This window comes from Leuresthes tenuis, unplaced genomic scaffold, assembly GCF_036924035.1.
Source record: "Leuresthes tenuis unplaced genomic scaffold, fLeuTen1.0.hap1 SCAF_2, whole genome shotgun sequence".
NCBI classification, from domain to species: domain Eukaryota; kingdom Metazoa; phylum Chordata; class Actinopteri; order Atheriniformes; family Atherinopsidae; genus Leuresthes; species Leuresthes tenuis.
This window is the reverse complement of record NW_027325356.1, coordinates 11,483,354-11,499,872: the sequence shown is the minus strand read 5'-3', so window position 1 is coordinate 11,499,872 and position 16,519 is coordinate 11,483,354. Positions and strand designations below refer to the sequence as shown.

At 41.2% G+C, this 16,519-nt stretch overlaps 1 protein-coding gene across 5 annotated transcripts in view; it reads left to right on the top strand.

Moving 5' to 3' along the window:
* The window catches only part of chd9 (chromodomain helicase DNA binding protein 9), a 64,428-nt gene that overhangs the window by 30,689 nt on the left and 17,220 nt on the right, over nucleotides 1–16,519 (top strand). For all 5 annotated transcript variants that reach the window (XM_072380186.1, XM_072380185.1, XM_072380189.1 and 2 more), the window contains 11 exons: nucleotides 7,138–7,246; nucleotides 9,722–9,868; nucleotides 10,409–10,477; nucleotides 10,640–10,695; nucleotides 11,170–11,287; nucleotides 11,606–11,692; nucleotides 11,956–12,093; nucleotides 12,737–12,858; nucleotides 13,946–14,189; nucleotides 15,720–15,896; nucleotides 15,999–16,142. In XM_072380186.1, coding sequence (XP_072236287.1) covers nucleotides 7,138–7,246; nucleotides 9,722–9,868; nucleotides 10,409–10,477; nucleotides 10,640–10,695; nucleotides 11,170–11,287; nucleotides 11,606–11,692; nucleotides 11,956–12,093; nucleotides 12,737–12,858; nucleotides 13,946–14,189; nucleotides 15,720–15,896; nucleotides 15,999–16,142 — 1,411 coding nt within the window. The remainder of the gene's footprint in view (nucleotides 1–7,137; nucleotides 7,247–9,721; nucleotides 9,869–10,408; nucleotides 10,478–10,639; nucleotides 10,696–11,169; nucleotides 11,288–11,605; nucleotides 11,693–11,955; nucleotides 12,094–12,736; nucleotides 12,859–13,945; nucleotides 14,190–15,719; nucleotides 15,897–15,998; nucleotides 16,143–16,519) is intronic.

Sequence of the window (16,519 nt, the reverse complement as noted above, 5' to 3'; positions counted from 1 at the left end):
AATACAGTAAGTTCAGTTTCATTAAGGCTGTCAGATCTGGGGCTTTACTCAGAAGTCCGAACATGATCAAACCTGAGCCTGAGCTCGCAGCACTGAAATGTAAATGTTAAAAAAGGCAACAAAACAAGAATGCTACCATACGAGATGGAGCTCAACATGATCCGATTATGACCTGGCTGCATTACAAACGCCTACTTTTGGACTTGCCATTTAAACTTTATGAAAAACAGTGCAGCCTTTAGACGTGAGACAGACAGGGGGAAGCGTTCTATCTTGGCAGAATATGCCAGCTGCAGTCCAACACTGTTCAGTTGCTTGTACCAGTCGTAACAGTGAAGAACAGTGTTGGGGCAGCGTCTGCTGCTGTAAATTTTTAAAGATGGCATTTATATCGCTATGATGGATCCATAGGTCTCCTTTTCAGTGTTCATCCATAAAAAAGGTTCTTATATCACAGCTGTTGGCGGCACTGCTGTGTTCCAGTTTCTACTTTGGACTTTACCTCTGCTATCACTTTACTTTCTGTGCTTGACTTGGGTAATAATAGTTTGAAAGAGTCACGTGAGCACAGTCGGTGATTGTATCGGGGTGAGGTTATATTTTAGTCCCATACTGACAGTCCCTTCTGGGATGCTCAGTTGCATTGTGCTTAAAGTGAGAACATCTATGAATAATGACACATTAAGAATGAGTACTGGAGAGGGTTTTCAGTTTATTTTGTAAGTCTTCATGCACATAGTTTGAATGTGTCTGCTTACAGTTACATGGTGAGTGAGTTAGAGTCACTCTGTTGCTTATGCAGTGAGAACAGCAGTGATTACGATGAGCTGCCTATATAGTGACCTGAAGCTTGTTGTGAGCAGTCCATACCAGAGGGGATTCCTCTTCAGTTGTATGCACCAATAGGATGTCCCTGTAAAACATTCATGCATCTAAGGTGCAGAGGTACCCGCGTTCTGCTGGAGTCATTATTTTAGTCCCTGTCTGATGAGCAAATGTGCTGGACTGCCGGCAGAAAACTTGAAGTGTCGCATTAAGTGTGTGTTCGCTCTTCCATGGCACCTTCTGACGGTTCTTTAAGCAGGGAATGGAGCCTGAGAAAGGACTATTACCCTAATTGTCTGTGTACTTAAGGGTCTGCTTCTTTAACACAACTATGCTGTTCTTACTACCTGTGTTTCTACCAGAATCAGTTCTATTAAATTCCTAGTTGGTGTCTTCTGGATTATTTAGTTTGCTCAATCAGCCGTTTGGGTCTTCAATTATGGGTCACATCATCATAAGGAAAAGCTGCCTGACTAAGGCACCTAACGCTGATTACATGGATGCACCAGCCAGTATGGCAAGTGGACGGGATGCATATCATAGAAAGATTTAGGGGAAAAAATACACATTTGTTTTCATTTTTCTATTTTAAATGTGCTTCAACATTGACTGAGGCTCCTGATCTGAATGCCTTTCAATACTTCAAGCTGTATAAGAAACTTAAACTCATGTTTTTTAGTTAAACATAACAAGATGGCACATTCAATTAAGCCATCATAGAATGGACTTTAATTCTTTGAAAGGCATTTGATAACATTCTTTATCATTTCATTGACTTTTATTACTTGGACTGTGCTGAACCATCATCATAGCTTATTTCACAGGTGACTTTTTATTTGACACTGTAAGAACACAAGTTGATAAGTTTAGTTTCCATCTCATGTGAGTTTTAGTTGGCAGGTAATGTGTCATGGATTGTAAAGATATTACTCGATATGCTTATAAGCACAGTTGTGTCACGTTATGGTTGTAGCTCAATTAGACCATTTATTTGAAATGAAATAAAAAATCATTTTTAATCTCAAATGGAAACTATATCGTATACATACAGGTACACGAGTGGAGTCAAATGTCTGATGCTGTGGCAGAAAACATTTAGGACACTTCGTCTGTGGGAGATCATCGTACATCTAAGTATGGAAGGAAACTTACAGATGTTGCCGTTAAAGTCTTATTAGAGCTGAGCGACAGTCTGAAAATCGGTCCATTAAGACGTGTCTGTTTTCCGTCACAGGAAGCACTTTCTGTCTGACAAAAGAAACGGAACGATATGTGACTGAAAGCAGCTTTTTTGGGAATCTGGTTGCAACACTGTAAATCTAAAGCATATTCACATATTATTTTTTCAATTTCTAATCTTCCGAAGGAAGCCAGTCTTAACAAGTGGAACAAAGGCACCGGCAGGTTATACATTTGCTCTGTATCTGATCTGCTTATACAGTTTGAGTCAAAATATTAACCAGCATAATCTACCCTTAGGAAAGATGTTTTGCAGCCGAGGCTTCACCGATCAACACTCGCTGAAGGCTGGGATGTGCTTTTCCAGGCAGCCTACCTGCTGAAAAGTACCCTCATATAATCATCGGTTGAAAGCACCGTACCGCTCATTCCCTTTTTTGTTTCTCCTCCCCCTCCTCTTTACATTTTTTTCCCCTAATATAAATTTAGTACTTCCAGCTCGCTCAAAGCTGCGTATCCAGCGTTTCCTGAGAGCAGGCATGTTCTAAATATGCTGATATTACAAAGCAGCAGGGTAAGAGGAAAAATCAAACAAAATGGTGCTTGTGAGATCAATTACATGATAGAAAATGGAGGTTTAAGTCTAGTGTATAGCTGTTCATATTTCAGTGCTCGCCTGCTAGGCGTCTAATCTTTTTTTCCCTCACTTTTGTCATTAGGAAAAGCTAAAGCTGTTTTTTTTAATTGTTTTTCTAGTTAATCCCTTGGAGGGTGCATATGTCTGCGTGTTCACGTGTATGCGATTTATTTTAAGGTGTCAGCGGTTCTGTACATATAATGCAAAGGTGTCTGTGAGAGAGTGGCTAATTTTTTACATTTTTGCTGTGTAAAACTTAAATCCTGTGCTGACACATTTGTTTTTGAGAGGAAGCACGATGATGGTATTCCTACGGTTTCCACCCGTTAGTTATGTGGCACTCAGATTATAGCCTTCCATTCATAAGAAAGGGGATTTCCTGACAAGGAAGAGCACCACTGTGTCAATAAGCCCCTCAGGGTGGCAAAAAGTATGCAAACACATACACAGCACAGGCGGACCAATGAAAAGGCAATGGATGTGTCTCTGACATGCTGAAGCACCATCATGCAGTCTTGGCTAGTAAGGCGCTATCCAGATTCTATTAAAATCAAACCCTCACACATACACTCCCAGTGGCGGCATGCCAAGTAGGGCAGGACAACACTGGGGGGACAAAGGATGGGGTTATTTGGCACAATAGGAGGATTGGAGCCGAAAAAGCCTCGAACAGTAACTAGCCCATTACTCTCAGGGAGTAGCTTGTGGTGGATCATCAGGGATCACTCGGCAATGTCAGATGACGGGCAGCTGTTGTCTAATTAAAATGGCGCATTAAACAAAAAAGGAAAAATGCATTAATCTCAACATGCACCCAAAAATATTAAAGTGAACTGTAGTTAATTATTATTCAGAATAGTTTCAGGACTTTATGTAAATGATCCAGTTGTGTATAGTCAGTGTTTTTTTTATCTCCATAATCACTTGATGGGCTGCATTTCTAAACCTCTTTGTATCTCAAACTAGTTTTTAGAGCAGGCTTGCTTAGAGTAACCCAAGTGGGCAAGAAGACTAAATGCTGACCAAACACTTCAGATACTGCTGATTAGATGATCAGTACTACCTGCACATGTTCCTGAGAATCACTCAAGGTGTCCTTGGGCGCCGGCACAATAATGCACCTCCAGAAACTGTGTTTGACTGAGAGGAAATGCTCCCAACTGCATAGAAGTCTTGGGACTTTTGTGCTGATCATGTCAGGTCAAGCCACGTATGCCTTCTCTCACATTATTCCTGTTTGTGTAAACCGTCTGAAAGCCAGCAGCAGTAACCATAGGATCCAGCACAATTATCGTGTCGCCACATTTCTGTGACGCATAACTTTCAGAGGTCCCCTCAAATTCCTCACTTGAACTATTGTCTCATCCATCATCCAACAATGTTGCTAGATGGGAGGCATGGTTTGAGTGTCCTGTTTTCAAGAAGCACGCGTAGTCTGGATCCAATCTCTGTAGTAGCTCTTTTCCTCTTTTTCAGATTCAGGTATCACCCTCTGATTTTTGCTGCTGTTGGTGGATTTTTTTTAAATGAAGGTGGAAAAAAGATGGCCAAAATGATATAGGAGAAGCCTCCGAACCAGCGTGTACAGGGTTTGTAAAGCTAAAACAGGCATGTCAACAGCAATTATTCAACCAAATTTGTCAAAGAAAGTTAGAAAAGTTTGAAAATTGCAGAAGCCACTGGTAGCGGCCGCATGCACACTAGGCGTATGTGCTCATGTCAGGCTGCTGGCTACTTTCGATTACTTATATCAGTGGATATAATGCAATTTGTCACGGAGGGTTTATACTGCCTGTGCAAAATTCTTTCACGTCGGAGGGAATCAACCGTGACCCTGAAGACTTCTTCCATAGCTGTATTTCTCAGTGAGATGTCTTCTTATTTGAAAATATGTGTTCTCTCCCCGTCATTTTGGTTGAAACTCTTCAGCTTGTGGAGCAGCTATTTAGAGAGCGCATGCACATTAGCACCAATGTTATTAAAGCCCTGGGTGGTCCAGTTTATCTGCAACAGCAGGGTGGAACCGGCTGTAACCATCCCTATGATGTGGTGCATGCTTTGTGCATTTCTTCTAGTCTTTGCAGGATGTACTGTACACACGCAGGATGTATATATAATGTATACTTTTCATTTTGTTAGACCCATATTATCCTGTGTGGCTTTACCAGGGAACAAAAATCACAGTTCCAGTTTTCTCATGTCAGGATCAGATGGCTGTTTTATTTCTTTTGCGTGCAATTAGCCATTAGTCAGGAACATCGTGTTGAGTTCAATTCACTTGCTTCATTATGGTCTAGTTTGTTTGTATCGGTTGTTTTGTTTCTGTTTTTTTTTCCTGGCCATTTTAGCCTTTTCCCTTCCCTTTTTTCTCGGGTCACTCTGACCTGATATGTGTGCAGCCATCTATAGTGTCAGTGAGCATGGACTACTGATGTTTTTCCTAGGAAGTGACGCCATCGCAAACATCACCGCCCACGTTACCAAACACACTCCCAAGGGAACGTTGCATAGCAACCATCAAGTGTCATTGTCAAAAGGATTTGAGAAATGTAATCACACCCAGAGGGGGCAGGGACTCCCGTTGAGGGACGTTATCTGTCACCGTGCTGCTGGAAGAATCTCCTATTGTGTACTTCAGAAAGATGCCCAGATGTCTTTAGACCTATTAACCACGTATTCTTGCTTTTAGGTTTGTAAGTTCTTAATTAGACATTATTGATACATTGCTTTATGTATTTTATTTTATTTCTTTAAGTGTTGTTTTAAAATAAGCTATAACATTTCTGGCAAGTGACTGTTTCTAGAGAATTTGTTTGTATTTTAACTATAGAAATCTGGAAAAATATTGACAGGTTTTCCCAGCCTTTTTTTTCTCCATTCTATGCGCAGTAATATTACACCGCCTTAGCAACATTCACACACACTAAGAAATCGCCAATCTCCATCTCTTGATTTTAATGGGAAAACAACACCATAGTTGGAAAGACATCCGAGAGTTAAAGTCAGAGGAGAGCTGAATATTTGCTTTCTTGTTTACAACATGGGGCATAATTGCTCAAATTCCAGTTGGGTTTTGGAGGTGCCTTCTCTGCTTTTTCCCCATGCTGTTGGAAGACGGTCTTGCTTTGTCATCAGCCTGCTGTCTCTCGCTCTCTTCTAAAATCGAAAGAACTGAGTTTCTAGCTGCCTCACAGAAAAGTCTAGGAGCACTGATTGGTCGGTGTGGAACTCTATTTGTTCACATCCACTGTCTAATGTAAACTCAAATGAGCAAGTCCACAGAGAGACGTTCGGAGCTGGAGACATACCTGCAGTCTGTCTGAATATACCTGCGATAGCACGTGTCTCCCTTTGTGGGGAAAGCGTGGGTGGGTTTGTTATGTGTGCGCACGTCTGAGCGTGACAGCAGGAAAAGAGCTGCTGGCTTGAATGCAGTGTTTTTATTTTCCCATTAACATCACACCGAGGCAGAAATAATACAAATGGAGAAGCACAAGATGAGAGGTGTCGGCATATGTGGCGAGAGAATATGTTGGGAAAGGCCATAAAATTATATATGACTGCGAGTGGGGGGGTTAAAAAAAAAAAAGAAGACTGTTGAAGCTTGAAGAAGGTGGGAAGCAAGCTCATGTCTATTTATTGCACAAACATGCCTTGGAACTATAATTGTACATTAGGCTGTAGTTGGAGCTAACCCTCACAAACCAGCAATGGTTTAAAAGAAGAAAAAAAAAAGCCATTCTGATCAAATGTGGTTGAATCTTCAGAATGAGAGGGAGGATCTCCAAAGTGCCGAATTCCTAAGTCCAGAAACCCAGACTGCTCCCAAACACGAGCGTGTTGATACGTGTAAGCATTCCCTGCAGTCCCTCCGCTGCCATTATTGTTTGTGTATTTTAGCTTAAAAACTGCAGCTGCAAAGACACATTCTTTCAGATCATCGGGCACTTGCTACAACGCATCGGTTCCAGTTGGAGTGCAGTGAGGCACAAGTGCATTCATATCTAATCGAACGCTGCTGACAGTCTGCGTCAGGGCTATGCGTGTTGAAAATGAAATGATTTAACTTTTTTTTTCTTTCTTTTTTGTTCATTTCCTTCATTTGTAATCCATTACAGATGACCTTTCACCCAGACAGCTCCTTATCCACATACTTAAAAAACCTTAAGTGTAGATTGACTGCAAAATAACTTTGACATGTGACATGCTGTTGCTTAGACTTGAGACCACAGCTTAGCCTAATGTGAAGGCAGCTGTTTCAAACAGCCATTATGCCCTTGGAGTGCGCTGATACTGATAGAGAAAATGCTTTGCATTATATTTGTACACTTGGAGTACTTCCCCATTTTGATACTGTACACTGATGCTATTGAAGAGAATCATCGCCCCGTGGTTAAAGATGTGTTGCTTTTTAAAACGTATGTAAATGTTATGTCCTCGAAGCCAGTTTGCATTACTTTGGCCTTCATTACATGTTATCTTTTTGTCTTCCTCAGGAAAATTGTCATCAAGATTGGAAAAAAGAAAAAACGAAAACCAGAGTCTTCAGAGGAGGAGTCGGAGGATGATCCTCCCCCTCGACACACTTCTAAGGATGATGACTCTGTGAGTTCCAGTAAACACACACACACACACACACTCTCAAATATACAGTGCTACTCTTGAAATATTGAAACTGGGCGTCTGATGGTCAGCGCACTCACACTGTACATCATCACCTTTTAATCATATCGGTTATATAAATCCTAAACTTGGAGATAGGACTTTGATGGCAGTTTAGAATTGAAGTTTGAGTTTCAGTTTTGCTCAGATGTGGCATGTGTACCACTGTCTGTGGTGTCACACAGGCAGCACCAAAGGGAAGAGAGAAGAAACTGGCACCGGCAGCCTCTCTCTGCTTCTGTGAGCGAGTGAAGTGGTGTCCTGAGTGTTCACACTGCTGCTGGGAACAGTCTAGTTCCAGTCTAGAAGTATTGTCTCTGGTTCATGTGGAGGTCATGCAGTGGGTGGTTATCTCAAGTGCGCATTCCTTGAAATATGACCTCTCTCCTTTATTTTTTAAATTCAGTTATTGAAGCTATTCCATGCGGTGATAATATAGAAAATTGAATATTGCTCGTTTAGAATTTAGCTAATTTCAGGTGGATGGGGACTCCTATAGCCGCAAGTAGCCACATAACAGCACCTATGAGCTAACAGAGCTATAGCACACGTTCGTTCATTCATTCTTCTTAAAGTATTGGTGAAATAAAGACAGATAATGCCTTATTTAGAGGCTGCATCGTTTTTGACCCGTTCACTCCGTTATATGGATATACGCCGATCGCGAGTTTTCTAAATAGCTTCCGAAGGACGCCGACTTTCGCCAAACAGTTCTTGGTGAGTAGATAAACTTATTTCATGCCAGAAATAAGGTCTAGGTTTAAAAATAGCGGAGTTCTCCTTTAAGTGCTAAACTATACATGCTTTGTGATTATTATTATTTTTTTTTTAAAGTTTTGCTGAGGTGCGACAGGCATTAAAGATGTGAAGAGTAACATGTCTGAGTGTGGATGACAACACGCTCAGCCTCCTCCCACACTCCACCACCTCTCTTCCCCCCGTTTCTTGTCCTATCCGGACTGTATCCTATAATATAATTACGCTTGTTAAACGGTGCCCCTGGCTTTAATTAAAACAGTCTGTTGATGACTCATTCAGGATGATCCTGTAGCAGAAGTCGAGGTAGCGTGGCCGACAGCTAGAACAGAAGCACCGTCTCCTCAGGGCTTTAGCCCCGTAGTCGCGGCATGTGGCAGGTTTGACTCCAGCTTCTGGTCAGCTTGGGTTTGTGGATGTCAAGGTTTATATCCACAGGGATATCATACTGCACACCTAATTAACTGGGGCTCAGTGGCATTTATTTCTAATTAACTACATATTATCATTAGGAGGGGCTCGTGCATTGATGCAGGATACAGCAGCCTACGCACATGATAATTACAAAAGCTTAACAGGAAGGACTGGACAGAAGCCGGACTTTAAAACTCTTATTTTTTTTTGTTTTTCTCACCTACGTAGCTTCATTTTTGTTTTTGTTTTCTGGAATATGCTCAGACATATTGCCATGACTCGTCCATGAGAACACTCATGTCATCATGATATGAAGTGGAAATGCTTATGTTGTTCATAATTTTCACCTATCATGTATTGTGTTAATTACAAAACTATATTGTACAGTATTAATTTCAGAGGATATAAAATGCTCATGTGCAAGTTAAATGATCCTAACCTCGTAGCAGGGTGTTTCACACCTAGCAGAACATTATGCAACCTGTGAAGTACCAAGCTTTCCATGTTCTTTTTAATTCACATTTACAACATATTAATGAGAAAAGACAAAAAAAAAATCTATGTACTTATATATAATCTCATTAATGCCTAAAAAACTTGTAGAATCGCTTGACATGATTTCTGCCAGTGTTAAGTGTTTTTTTTTTTAAATTTATTTAATGTATATATATTTATTTTACATTTTAAGATCAGTTGTTTCAGTCATAATGGTGCCTTTGCAATTAAATGTGACTGACTTGAGTCATTCTAGATATGATATTGCCGATTTTTCCAGAGATGAAAGTAACTCCTGAAGAAAAGATTTCTCCATTTTCCTCTTAAAGAAGTTGATTGCAATTATTATTTGTCCTCTCCTTGAGTTTAGAGCTCCAGTTTCTGCTTAGTACCGCTGCTTCTTCTATTGAGTTACAACCCTGTACCAGCACCCTCTGACTCTACCACACAAACATTTCTTTTAATTGGTTTTAAGATCAGGCCGAGTCCATTTCTGTTGTTTGGTTTTCTGTAACATTCCAGCTCATTCCAGATCAAACTTGGTCCGACTTCAACTTAGCACAGCTACTGGGGACACATTGAGGTTAGGAAATGACCACCTGAGGAAGGCAACCAGCTTTTTGACCTGAACTGAAGAATTTATCTATCAGTTTTGAAATGTATTTATTGAGTACCCAAGAATATTGTTCATATATGTATCAGTTTTCCATTTTTATGTGAATGTGCTCTTCCCTCCTTGTCTCTCCTCACTAGAAGAGGCGGTCTAACCGCCAAGTGAAGAGAAAGAAGTACGCTGAAGAGCTGGAGGCCAGACTGTCAGATGAGGACGTAAAGGTTATCGTCAAAGCCAAGAAAACCAACTCTGCAGCATCCAAAGAACCTGCTGTTCAGCTGTTTGTTGTAGGTTCTTCTCCTAACAAGCTCCTGAAAAGTTCACGCTTGAATATTTGACTTAGTAAGGAAAAGGACAGCTTTTGGCAGTGATGCTCTGAAATGAAAAGGCCTTAGTCACACGCTGTTCTGCATGAACACATTCTGCCGAGGTACAGCAGGACTACATACTCCGTTAGGTTCTTTTTACCATCACATTGTGCCGGTACAAAGTGGAAAGGAACATTTTCCACATTTTAGATGTCAAGGGTGCAATAAAAGCTGGTCAAATATTGTGAATTATTCACCCTGCTTTTTCTTTTTGTGGAAATCTGTTGTAATTTTCAGTGTCAGTTTAATTTGTAGTGCCAGCCGACACTTAGACTGTTGAGTGGTACGGTATATTATTTTCAAATTACAACTTTGCCTGAGGAATCTAGTGTGTGTACAGCGTACAGCAGCCTCTGGTGTGTGGTTTTTGTACTGTGAATACTTCTCAGCCAGTTTATGCTCGGGGAGACCATGATGCAACACTTACCATTTAATGTTTCGTGTCCACTGCATGTGTAGGAGAATCCCAGTGAGGAGGATGCTGCTGTTGTTGACAAGATCATGTCTTCTCGCATCCTTAAGAAGGAGGTAATTTTCATTTCTTTTTTACCACAGATCTCTTCCTGTTTTCTGTTTTTAAGATGAAGGTTGTTTCACAATCATGATAAAGAAACCTTTGCAAATAGATAGTCAGTTAAAAGGTGTTGCTCAGAATTGTTGCGTCCTAATTTCTATTGTTCGTTTCTGCAGGCTTCTCCGGGGATGCTGGTCGAAGTCGAGGAGTTTTTTGTAAAATACAAAAACTAGTAAGTCTGTAGTTGACTTGTTTTTTCTCAGTTAAGTGTGATAATCTTAACGGTAAAAGTAGTGATGCGGTCAGTGTGCGATCTTTCATGGATCATATTTTGTAACTGTGTAATTTTTCATCTGCAAATGTGTGAACATTAATAAAAATACTTGCTCATTCCCACAACAAATTATCAGTGTGAGCGTTTTGGAAATTAGGTTTTATGAGCTGTAGCCCCTTCCAGAGAAATAATTTCTTTTCACATGACGGATAATCTGTCATGAGCCGACTCAAATTCATTACTTCTCAACCAAATGATGAAAAGGTTAGATATATGAATAGCACTGCTGAGATTTGTCTCTATTCAGGTATCAATGATTAGATCAGCTCAAACGGAATGCCTATGAAGGAGTCAGCGATCACACCTGCTGGCCTCACACTGTGGAGAAGCTGGAACTCGTGGTTTCTCACTCCAGTTGTGTGTGTTTTTCAGCTCCTACCTACACTGTGAGTGGGCCACAGAGCAGCAGCTGGAGAAGGACAAGAGGATTCAGCAGAAAATCAAACGCTTCAAGATGAAACAAGCACAGAGGGCGCTCTTCTTCGCTGATGTAAGTCTGTCTGTGAGACTGCCTTAGTAACTCTCTCTGTAGAGGGTATTTCTTTTCTGAGGTGTGTCCTTTAGTTATTGGATGTCTTGTCAGGCAGTTGTTTGGTGCACATGTATAATGCGATTGTATTCGGATGTTAATCCTTTTCCTGAGTCGTTTGTGTGGGCTGACACATCTGTTTACATATAGTTGAATCTTTTTACTCACTCGACTGATACAGCAGAGATTTTTTTTTTTCTCAGGTTCCAGATGATGTGTGGGCATGTAGGTATATTCTCTAATTTTCTATCCACTTTTGTCTCTTTCTGTTCCTCTCAGATGGAGGAGGACCCTTTTAACCCTGATTATGTAGAGGTGGACAGAGTGCTGGAGGTATCGTATTGCGAGGATAAAGATACAGGAGAGGTGAAATAAATCTGCTTTCTTTTGATAATCACATACTTGAGTAGTGTGTGTTTGTGTCTGTTGTTCCTGAAGGCATTTCACTCCCACAGTTTTGGTAGTTTTATTCCTTTCAATGTGTTCTTCACTTTAGTGATGCCTTTAAAGCTTAGAAATGCCCAAGGCCATCCTAATGGGCTGCCTTACAGCCTTTGTTCATATTATAAAAGCAAAGCTTGGCCTTGCTCTAGTCTTTTCCAGCGCCAATTCTTCTCTGCCTGCTGCAGGAAGTGGTATACTACTTGGTGAAGTGGTGCTCTCTGCCTTATGAGGACAGCACCTGGGAGCTGAAGGACGATGTAGAGCAGAGCAAGATTGAAGAGTTTGAGCAGCTGCAGGCAGCCAAGCCGGACTCGCGCAGGATGGTAAGGCTAATAACATTCTTCCAACTCTGATTTGTTTTGTTGTTGGTGTTATCGGAGCTAATAAGGGTGTCCCCCTGATTTAAAAATGTAAACCTATAATTTTCACTACAGCCATTACCTAATCTTACATTTGTCCTACCAAAAACAAACCAGGTTAAGTTTTAACTTAATTGCAGGTTTTCCTTAACTAAGTGAACTTTTATTTATTCATAGTTAATTATTGTAACCAAATCAACTGAACTCAATTATAAAGCCTCTCTTACGAGACTCAACAGGTTTTTTTCTTTTTGGATATTTGCGTGCGAGTCTTAAGATAAAAATTCTGAATATACACACAATGTGGTTATGGCGCTACCCTGCTGGTATAAATAGGTTGCCTCAGAAGTGTTTGCACCCTTTCTGTTTTATATTGATCAGCTCCACTTCCCTTGTGTATGTTCTTACTTGACCTATGTTTCAACAGTTGAAAGCAGACGCATGCATGTGCATGTATGGAGTCTCACTTTGCCAGCAATTGACAACATCGTGTAAAATCTTATCATTATGCACAGAGTATATAGTTGTGTCATTCTAAGTCTCCACAGAAATGTGTTCATCCAAAATGTAGCCTTCTCAATTCCCCCTTTTAAAATTTGTCACTCAGGAGCGGCCCCCAGCCAACCTGTGGAAGAAGAGGGAACAGTCGAGGGAGTACAGGAATGGTAACATGCTCAGGGACTACCAGCTCGAGGGGGTCAACTGGCTTCACTTCAACTGGTACAACAGGTCAGTTTAAAGTGCTGTGCATGTGTTCCCATTCAGTGTTTTGAAGGGAACACATGGTGCTTTAAAAGGTGTAACGTGGAAGTGAAAGAATGCTCAAGTTGTTGCACTTGCTCTTGATACACAAGTTAAATCCCATTAAATGAAGCTTTGATCTGATAGTAAGAACTCTCTCTATTATCTAGCTTTCCTGAATAGTGGCGCGCGATTATATGTTTTCCCCATTTATATCAAAGTCAGGCTTAATAACAGAAACATCTGTCAGTGGAGAATATCGCTCTTTACTGACAGACTTTACAAAGAGCTCTGGTATTTTAAAAAAAAAAAGTGTTCTGGGTGATCTTAGGCTGCAGATAGGTCATTTATTATTCAGTGATCTGTCCTGTTTTTTTATTTTTTTATTTACATTTGTTGGGGTCAGATTGCTTTTCTTCGCCCACGTTCCCTAAAGAAGCGCCGCACAGTACATCTGGAGGAGAAAGTCGGTGTGCTTGCATTAACCCTGGGAATTGGTTTAGATATGTGTGAGCTTGCAGGAGTTTGTGTATGCCTACGCAGAGAGATTCATCAAAACTAGAGGGCTGCTTAAGAGGCCAGTGGGAATATCTGCACGTTGCAATTAGCATCAAGACATAATACCCCCACCCACTGGACAGCTGCATAAATGGATTGCAGGAGCACACCACACAGCAGAGGCATTATCTATCTCACATCTCTGCTGTGTTATTACTGCTGATGATGTTGTTTTCTCCTTGGTTGTTTGCTGTTTATTCTTTTAGTATCATGGGATCTTTTTCATTTTCCTTGTTTAGCTCCTTTTACCCTTCTACAGGTTCTCATATTTGTCACACGCAACAGACCTTCACATGATAAATATACACAGCGTGTCTCATGCAGCACACACTCCCACTCATAATGTAAGCTGCACACACCAGAGCTGCAATCTGTACACTTCTACAAATGGGATTTATAAGTGGTTTATCTGTTATTTGTACTCGTTGTCGTCACATTCTTCTGCTCTCTATTTATTTTACCACTATCGTGTCCCCACTTTTTTCATTTCTAAAACTCATTTCCTTTCGCCTGTCAGACGTAACTGCATCCTGGCAGACGAGATGGGCCTGGGAAAGACCATCCAGTCCATCACATTCCTAGAAGAGATCCACCGCTTGGGCATCAGGGGGCCCTTTCTCATCATCGCCCCACTCTCTACCATTGCAAACTGGGAGCGCGAGTTCCGGACATGGACCCACCTCAATGTCATTGTCTACCACGGAAGCATGGTCAGCAGGCAGATGCTCCAGCAGTATGAGATGTATTTCAGGGATGCACAGGTAAATGGATGACAAACACAGAAATGAGTGACACCCAGTTCACCTGAGTGTAAATTTGCGTGAGCTGGCTGTTTAAATGTAAATTTAACTGGCGACTGAAGATCTAAAACCCTGTCTACTAATCTGGATACACAAAGGGACATGTAGTTTGTCACTTATGAGTGTTCAGAGGCCTTCTGGTTCGTTGCTGTGAATACCTTCAGTGGAAAGCAGTGATTCACTGAGATTAAAATAATCAGTGCTTTTTTTTGAAAACTGGCAAAAAAGCAACATGTGTCAGCAACATGAAATCCTGTGAGTAATGTAATTACATGTTTCCGAACCGGAGATCTGCCTACAACAATTGAAGTCAGATATTGAAAAGCTTGGCAGAGCATGATTACCATATACGGCAAAACCCCAGACGCATGTATCCCAGCTCACCTGTAGAAAGAGGGGAAAGTTGCTGAGCAAAGGTTTTTCAGCCGGTGTTGGTGCCATGTGTTAAGAGTTGGTAGAAAAAGTCATCATTTATGTGTCTTTATTGATGCTGTTAGTGTAATATATCTCATCAAAGTCTGAATTCACTCATTGAAAAGTTGTATAGAATGTAGATTCAGGACTTTGATTATCAGGTATTTAACTCGAGCAGTTGAGAGCTAAAACTGTTCACTATGCTGGGAGTGAGAGCATTTTAAAGAGTAAATGGTTTGTAATACTAAGACGACACATAAAAGGAAGCGTGCCTGACAATAAGTAGGTTGAGAAGTAGTTAGTGAGCCTTGAGCAGAGGCTTTCTGTGGTTGGCAGGCCATGTGATGTTTCACAACAGGCAGTGGGGAGCTCTTAGTGTTTAGGTGAACCGTAGCAGAAATTAAGGTGAAAGAGAAGAGAACAGAGCGGGGCCGCCACCAGGCTGTCTCCCAGGCAGCCTGTGATGTCGTAGCACTCCCCAAGGGGAGCGCTCTGTCAACGCTGCTCAGGCATATTAAAGTGAGTGGCTCCTCCACAGCAGTCAGTTTCCTGGCTGGCTGTGGGAGGGGGTTACAGGATAACTGAGTATCCCTTGAGAACTGTTGTCAAGGCAATGGATACAAATGGAGAGGTGGGGTAATGCAAAGTCTCCCCAGACAGGCAAACAAATAAACAACATTAAGGCTTGCAGGCTGGCGCTTATGTACTGGTTATACTGTGAATGGCCTCCTAACAAACAGGGGGGGGTCTGTGAAACTTAAAGTAAGGAAACCGTATGTGTGTGTGGTCTAAGGCAAATGGCTGCAAATCAGTGTGTTTCTGATTTTAACAGGCCGATAGAAAGAAAAAAACTCCAGCGGTGCGCTGAGAACTATGTACCTGAAGTATGCGCTTCTTTTTCTCAGAATGCTTTCCAGTTGGACAATTACAAGCTTGTTCTACTCGTATTTTAGAATGTATTATTTCTATCAACTGTAAGATGTTATTTACAAAGAAACTGTACCTCCGCTTGAGAAACTCTTAATAGTATTAGTGTCATCTCTGAATCGTCTACGTCTATCCCTTCTTTGATTAAAGCGTCGAGTAATACGAGGCGCCTACAAGTTCCACGCTGTTATCACCACATTTGAGATGATCCTGGGAGGTTGTCCTGAGCTCAACGCCATTGAGTGGCGCTGTGTGATTATCGATGAGGCTCATCGTCTCAAGAACAAAAACTGCAAGCTGCTGGAGGGCTTCAAGCTCATGAACCTGGTTCGTAAACATCAGCTGTTTCAAACAGGTTTCAAATGACTTCATTTCTCTTGATGTTTAAAAACTAGAAACCAATTTGACTTGAACTTTGTCCTGTTTAAGGAGCACAAGGTCCTGCTGACCGGTACCCCGCTTCAGAACACAGTAGAGGAGCTTTTCAGCCTCCTCCACTTCCTCGAGCCGGCACGTTTCCCATCGGAAAATAACTTCATGCAAGAGTTTGGAGACCTCAAGACCGAGGAGCAGGTGAGCGCACACATTTATGTGGATTCTGTTTTGATTTATCAGAGGCAGTTTATTTTTAGCCAAAAGCTCCAAGCAGATCTTCAATGAAAAGACCATTAAAACACGTTTTGAAGTGTGAGGCTTGAAGTTAAATTATTTGGAACCTGCCTTGCAAAACATGTGGTACTTTAGCTAAAAGCCACAGGAAATGCGTAATCATATTCTTGGTAAAAGCTGCAGGTGCTGTTAAGAAGCACGGTTAATGCCTCATAACATAACTGAAGTTGCACAATTCTTAATGTGTATTTGAAAAATATAAATAACTGTGATGCCGCACTGTGGTTAAAGTGATTTATTTAATTTGATTAGGATATAAAAGGATATAAAATACTGTTTAT